Source organism: Patagioenas fasciata, chromosome 3 (assembly GCF_037038585.1).
Source record: "Patagioenas fasciata isolate bPatFas1 chromosome 3, bPatFas1.hap1, whole genome shotgun sequence".
Classification (NCBI taxonomy): domain Eukaryota; kingdom Metazoa; phylum Chordata; class Aves; order Columbiformes; family Columbidae; genus Patagioenas; species Patagioenas fasciata.
The window spans coordinates 11,310,516-11,317,705 of NC_092522.1; the positions used below are offsets into that span (position 1 = coordinate 11,310,516).

The following is a 7,190-nucleotide window of genomic DNA, read 5'->3' on the forward strand; positions in this document are numbered from 1 at the left end:
AGACAACACAGCTTTGGCTGTGATGTGCTGCTTTCCTCCAGTAATGTAGACCCCTTGCTTAACTTTATAGCCTAGAGAACTGGCTTTTCTTAAAGGATTGACCGTTGATTAAGTGCATTATTCAGTGATGTTTTTCTTCAGTTGAACTGTTATGTGCTGCTGATAATGCAATAATGTACAATCCTTTCAGCACGCCCATAAATCAGTAGGTGTTCTGTAAATATATATGTACACATATGTAATGCTCTCTGTTTACTGATTATGAAACCATGTAATACAGGTTGTTGTTGGCTTATGCTGAAACTTCTTGAAAGAAGCCCACTTTGAAAATGTGTTGCTGTTGAAGCTAATATTATGATTCAGGTACTGTTTTTCAAAAGTACTGCATTTCAAATTTGTTTTAAGAGACACATAGGTAAATCCTGCTGTATGGTGTTATCTATACTAATGTGTGGTGTCTGTTTAGGAAAACTGTTGGATATTTCCATAAATCTTAAATGTCTTCATCTCATTGGCCACTGCCCCGAATCAACTTAAGTGCAATTTGTTACACAGATGGCAGTCTTTTAATTTTGGTGTCCCAGGGCTACAGCTTGTGGTTTTAGAAGTATGATGAATGAGAAATTGTTTATAAAATTAACAAATACTCGAATTACTTTTTTTACTTCTTAACTAGAAGCTTTGTGTCTTAACTGGAGAAATCAGGTGCATACTTGTCCATACTAAACTCTCTTCTTTCCCTTCCTGCATGTTAGACAGAGGGAAGGGCCGCCAGAGGCAAGCTATTTTGGGAGAGCACCCGTCATCTTTTAGACATGATGGTTATGGTAAGTAACATAGGATGACAGGTCATTACGATTTCTTTGTGTTATGTGGAATTGTAAATATTCAATCAATGCTTAACTGGAGACCCCTACAAGTAGTCCACATTGTGCTGTATGTCCAGTGCTATCAGTCTACATCTGAAAATGCTGGTGATTCGCTGAAATCTGTCTGCGTTTGTTGCTGTGCCTCTGTATCTCAGGGAGAGCATCCAGCCCTGCAGATGTATTCCTTGGAGGAGCGTTCGTTTTTAGTTGCCATCACCCTAGCAGCGGGTGAAAAGTGGTCTCTGTACTGGGAAGGCAGTTTTCTTCTAGAAAATGGCAGTATAGCTTGATCAATGGTTTGATGCAACACAGAGCTCTTTGGTGTTCTTGCATGCAAAGCTGTGAATTGTGGGGTTTGTGTTTCTTCTAATTTAGCTAATTCTGAAAATCTATAGATATGTGTCTGTGTAAGAATGTTGTTTGAGATTACTGCTATTAGAGTGCTGAGGTTGTTACTGGCACTGTCCATAAATGAACATCTGCTGTCACTTCCATGTGTTGGACCAAGACCTCAGGGCTGAGAAAACTGATGTCCCTGGTTAGATGTGACTCTCTTAACTGTCAAATGGCAATGTGATTTGTCTGGCCTCTTTCTTTGCAAATGTATTGATGATATTTTAGGTTGACCTTTAACCTACTCTTTCCAAAGGTTCTTCACATCTCCAGAATTTCCAGGTTCCACCTTGTATTCACTGATGTTCTTTTTTCGTTCTTCTGATACACCTTGATACCTTAAGTCACGTGGCTGTCTCCTCCTCCACCACTGCATCCCTCTCACTACTGTTTTTTGCTAGGGGAAAAAAGAACAGAAGGTTCCTTTTATACTTGGTTCATGTGAATTTCTCCCCTCCTTGGTCTGTAATACTGATGTATTCTATGAACAGAAGTATTACATACTAGCAATGCCTCTTCATTTAAAAAAAAAAAAAGAAAGTTTATTTCAATTAAACTTTCACTTCCCCTGTAATGGACAGCAGGACAACTTCATCTTGCATTAAAGCAGGATTTTAAGTATTCCTGTTTCTTCCAAGTGAACCATTTGTAGAAAGGCAGCCTTCTGACTTAATCTTTTGTCTGTGTCATCTCCTCTCCTGGCTAAAAGTTCACTTCTTTGGTTTGTTTTCTATACTTTGTAATATTCTTTCTTGATGTCAAGTAGCTCTATAAGTAGACATGGCAAAATTACTGAAGGTTTATTTTAAATATTTCTTCTGATAGATTTGTGTTCGAATATTTTGTATGGTGCAGGGTAGATACTACTTTTAAGAAAACTGGTAATTTTGAAGGAATATAACCTGTAATTCAAGCCATCAGTAAGATAATTACTGAAATAGCTTTTTTCACTTGTGTATAAAAACAATACCATGAAACAGCTCCTTTCTTCTTGTCTGGTAATGTAAGAAGAGATTTGGAATATTAAAGTGAACAGAAAAGGTCTCTCTTTTTTTTTTTTTTTTAATTAGAGAAAGAATTAATGGAAACTGCTGTAACGTTCTCTCATCCTGCTTTAAAGACGTATTGTGTGTGTGGGCTTTAATGCATGATTAAGTAGTGAAACTTGTTTACAATATGAAAGCATCATCTTTCATCTCCTTAGGGTCACATGGTCCTTTGTTGCCCTTGCCGAGCCGCTACCGCATGGGATCTCGGGACACTCCAGAACTTGTTGCTTATCCATTGCCCCAGGCATCCTCCTCTTACATGCATGGTGGAAATCCTTCTGGGTCAGTTGTCATGGTTAGTGGGTTGCATCAGCTAAAGATGAACTGTTCAAGGGTCTTCAACCTGTTCTGCTTGTATGGAAACATTGAGAAGGTAAGGCATAATTTATTAGAAACTCAGAAATTACTATAGCCATTTTAGTTGTTTTGGAAAAGCCTGGCTGAGATGGTCGAAAAGTATTTCCTAACAACTTAAACTCTTGGTTGTAACTGTTTGTTGCAATGTAATTTCTTCCCTTATCTATCTTAGGTAAAATTTATGAAGACTATTCCAGGCACTGCACTGGTCGAAATGGGTGATGAGTATGCTGTGGAAAGAGCTGTCACGCATCTCAACAATGTCAAGTTATTTGGAAAGAGACTTAATGTCTGGTAAATACGTTTTATCAGATTAATAGTCTACTAGTGGGCAGATGGAATGAGGCTGCAAATGGTCAAAATCCCATTGTTATTATTTGAATTATTTCCAATTTGTAACTATTATTGATTTATTACTATTTAAAATTTTATTGATTATTCTTTTGCTTATATTAATAAAGCATATGGGCAATACATAGGCTGTTCATAAATTGTATTCCTGAATGTATCTTTTCCATCCTTTCTACTTTGTTTTTTTAAGGAAGGTGTCAAATCCAACCCATTATGTTCTCCTTCTGTTTCAAGTTGTTGTAGAGAAATGTCAGCTCTCTTCTGGTTAGATCAATCATCTGTGTGAAAAGTGTGCAAGTCTTTAACTGTATGTATCCTTAAATCCCAGCGTTTCCAAGCAGCATTCAGTAGTTCCAAGCCAGATATTTGAACTGGAGGATGGCACGAGTAGTTACAAGGATTTTGCAATGAGTAAGAATAATCGCTTCACCAGTGCTGGCCAAGCATCAAAGAACATCATCCAGCCGCCTTCTTGTGTGTTGCATTATTATAATGTTCCCCTGTGTGTAACTGAAGAAACTTTTGTAAAGGTAGGCAGTTGAAATGACTGTGACATACTGTGCTTTGGGGCTCTATCCAAGCTTTGCAGTGTGCTATGTTTAAAAAGCAATAGCTGGGATAGTCACAGCATAGCAACTGGAAAGAGAACTGATTTAAAAAATGTTTGTAGCCTCTCTATACAGAAGCTGCTGTATTTTCACAATTCTGGCATTATTTTCTCCATTAAAAAAAATATACGTGAGAAACAAAGTCTTGGAAATGAAAGTGAGGAGCTTAATGTAGGTTTTTTTTGAGGAAGGGGAAAAGACTCTCACAAAGCCAAGTACAGGGACAGTTGATTACAATTCACTTGCACAGTTAAGTCCTGAACAATGCTGAGACGCTCAAGTGGAGGTCGTTGTAAAACTGATGGTGGTTCAGTGAGTTAGATTTTTTTTTTTCAAGCTTTGTCTGAAAGTTAACTCTGGTTCATGAGTGGTGTGCTTGGATATACAACTTCTGAGCCACTGTATTGAAGTGGTAATGTGAAAAAGAACTACTTGTTTTTATTTACATGTGATGTTTGAGGTAGTAGTGATACCAGTACTCTAACAATTTTTGTGCCTATAAAATCGTATTCATCATGAGAAAGCACAGATATAGGAGCCTTGTTTTGTATACTATAGAATTGTGTTCTAAAGAGTTACCAATCTAAACACATTTTTTAAATAATTATTTGCCATAAATTCTTGGACGCTATCTTAAAGAGTCAGAATTTCTTTTTTGTGTGTCTCTTCCAGGAACTTGGAATTTTTGCTAGTGTGTTTATGTGCATTTTTATTGGAGTTTTACCTCTTATTTTATTTTTGTGACAGTTATGTGAGGATCATGAAGTTCTCAGCTTTATTAAATACAAAGTGTTTGATCCAAAACGTAAGTAAACTTTGACTTGTTTGGGGAGTTATTTGAATTCCAGCTTTGATAAGAACATGCAGTGTCAGGAGACATTACTGATCACCTGCTTCCCTTTTTTGTTTCTCATTTTGACAGCTTCTGCCAAAACACTGTCTGGTCTCTTGGAATGGGAATGTAAGACAGATGCAGTGGAAGCTCTCACAGTACTTAATCACTACCAGATAAGAGTCCCAAGTAAGTCAATTTTACTGCTCTAACTGCTATAATACTTTTTTTTTCTTATTTTCTTTAATGTTGATAATGTCTTTGTAAAAGATGAGGCTTCAGCATCTCAGTCTGCAGTAAAAATGGTGTTCTTGTTATGTTTATACATGGTGTATTTTATATATATACACATATATACTGTACCGTATATATTACAGTATACAAATACTATATACATTACAGTATTTGATCTCTAGTTTAGCTTCCATTAGTTCCATATTAGTTTTTTGAGTCAACCTATAGAACTCAAAATGTGCTCTGTAACTCGGAAGTTACAGAAGGATAGAAAAAGTAATTGGTTTGGGATAAAAGGAAGGCAGGAAGGAAAAACATTAAAATCTACTGTCATCAAAACCAATCCTAACAGATAATGGCTTACTGAATCTTTTTTCTGTCTTTCACAATAATTGCATAGAAATCTGCAATATCTGGGCAGAAGATTCTTTAAGTTACACAGCTTACTGCTCTGCATTAACTCCTCCTGTAGTGGGTTCTCTTTCAAATCAGAACTTGTGAGGCCAAGCTGAGTTTAGCTCCAAACTACTAAGAATGGAGTGGGGAGTTCACCTAAACAAGTACAAATGGGCCAGATCTTCACTGGACAATTAAGATAGTTTACTGGCTTTAAATGGAATTATTCTGGTTGTTCATAGACATAACTTTGAATCCAGCCCAGTGTCTAATATTATTTGAAACTACCTTCTCCAAACTATTATGAATTTGTCTTTCTGTCAAGCGTTAATAGTTTAAATTTTTCCCATCCCTCCTCCCTTCCCCACTGCTTTTGCCCACTTTCTCAAGAATGGACTGAGATTACTTCAGGGGCAGAATATTTTTAAGATACTGGTGACAACACAGTGTTCACTAATTTCATACTTACTTCAGTTTGGAGACTTGAAAACAGCAGAAGAACTTATGCTTTTCAACATGAAAAAGGCAAACCAAAATCAAACCAAAATATAGGTATTGCAGGAAAAGACAGTATTTTTAAACAAGGACTGCTGGTTAAAACTTGCTATAATAAGATTGGCTGAGGTTGGCTGAACCTGGATGACGTATCTTCCATTACCTGAGAGGCAAACATTTGCTGCCATCCGTGCATCTTGGCAGCATTTTCAAATAGCGGGGAGTGTTCTATGCTTTGCTTTCTGAAGGGTGCGCTGGACATCTTGCTGTTCTTTTCTCAGTCAAACACGTGTAAATGCTGTCCAGTGCCACTGTCTCTGATAGAAATGCCGCAGTCTTGATTTCTTTGAATATCTCTGCCTTTTGTCTTTGAAATTGCCCGTTAAATACTACTTTTATAAATAGCTCAGCATGAAGTGGGGCAGCAAAAATGGTAAAGTCTTTCTTTTATATAGTACATTTTGAATTCTATCTACATTCCCTTGAGACCAGATCCATCACTTTGGTTTTATGTCTAAAAAGTGCTAGTGGACTATCAATAACACTCACAGGTAATCTTGTGTCTGTGGGCCACTGGTGGGGGTGGGGGTAGCCAGAGAGTTGCAAGCATTACATCTACAGAACTGGTAAACTTGGCAGATGATGCAGGGGGATCTTGGTCAGCAGGAGAGGGATGCTCAGTAAAATAACCTGACTATGTTACATCTTGTCTTCTGACAGATGGCTCCAACCCTTATACCTTGAAGCTTTGCTTCTCTACTTCATCCCATTTATAGAGGAGAGAACAGCATGTTAAGAGCTACGTTCACCTTGATTTGCAAGTTTAAAAACTACATTTTGTTCACAAAGCTCTAAAGTGGTTGTTCTAATGTTGCCTTGTTTCAACTTAATTCTGATATCTTGTTTTATAATAAATGGGTGTTCCTTCATAAATACAAAAGTTATTTTCTTTTTGCCTCTGAGAAGTACATGTTGTAAGCTTACTACAAAGTTTGTATTTTGTTAGTGCAGTATCTTCAAATGTCTAAAGAAACATCAGTAGTATAAACAAGATTGTTTTCTTCCAAAATTGACATATATTTGAATTTTCGATAATGTTAAAGATTAGCAAGTATTTTTCCATTTGTAGTCTTAATTGGCAGATAGAACTATTGCATCAGAATTTTAAATGTGGAACTTGTTTTTCAGTATGTTAAGTAGTGAAGTATGTTACAATACTAAAAAGCTTGTATTTATAAAATGCTTTAATCAGGTTGATATTGAACATAGCGATTTTTTTTAGTAGTATAGACTTACTGATTTATAGTTCAAAGTTAACATAGAAAATGATTAAGTATGTACACGTGTATGATGTGAATTCATACTTCCGTAAAGTGGTTTTGGTTTTTTTAAAAAACTATTTTCCATTTGCATTAGCGTGATGCCATCTATAGCTAATCCCACCATAGGGGCCTTTTAAAAATTAAAATTGCAAGCCTGTATCAATGTGTTCATCCTCATTTTCTATAATTTAAACTTAAATCTTTGGTGTTTAACATATCTTCTTGACTTTTTTTTTTTTGAAGTAGAGTTTTTGACATATTAAATGGTAGAAGTTGGATATGTG

At 36.3% G+C, this 7,190-nt stretch overlaps 1 protein-coding gene across 2 annotated transcripts in view; it reads left to right on the plus strand.

Annotated features, from left to right (window-relative positions):
• HNRNPLL (heterogeneous nuclear ribonucleoprotein L like) overlaps positions 1 to 7,065 on the plus strand; it is a 28,871-nt gene extending 21,806 nt beyond the window's left edge. The window contains exons 7-13 of one of the 2 annotated variants that reach the window (XM_065833146.2): positions 756 to 827; positions 2,467 to 2,684; positions 2,841 to 2,962; positions 3,348 to 3,549; positions 4,375 to 4,432; positions 4,550 to 4,648; positions 6,305 to 7,065. In XM_065833146.2, coding sequence (XP_065689218.1) covers positions 756 to 827; positions 2,467 to 2,684; positions 2,841 to 2,962; positions 3,348 to 3,549; positions 4,375 to 4,432; positions 4,550 to 4,648; positions 6,305 to 6,360 — 827 coding nt within the window. In that variant the 3' untranslated portion in view covers positions 6,361 to 7,065. Of the gene's footprint in view, positions 1 to 755; positions 828 to 2,466; positions 2,685 to 2,840; positions 2,963 to 3,347; positions 3,550 to 4,299; positions 4,433 to 4,549; positions 4,649 to 6,304 lie in introns of those variants that run through there. The other variant, XM_071805786.1, reaches the window with a different exon arrangement.
• Positions 7,066 to 7,190: the final 125 nt, after the last annotated feature.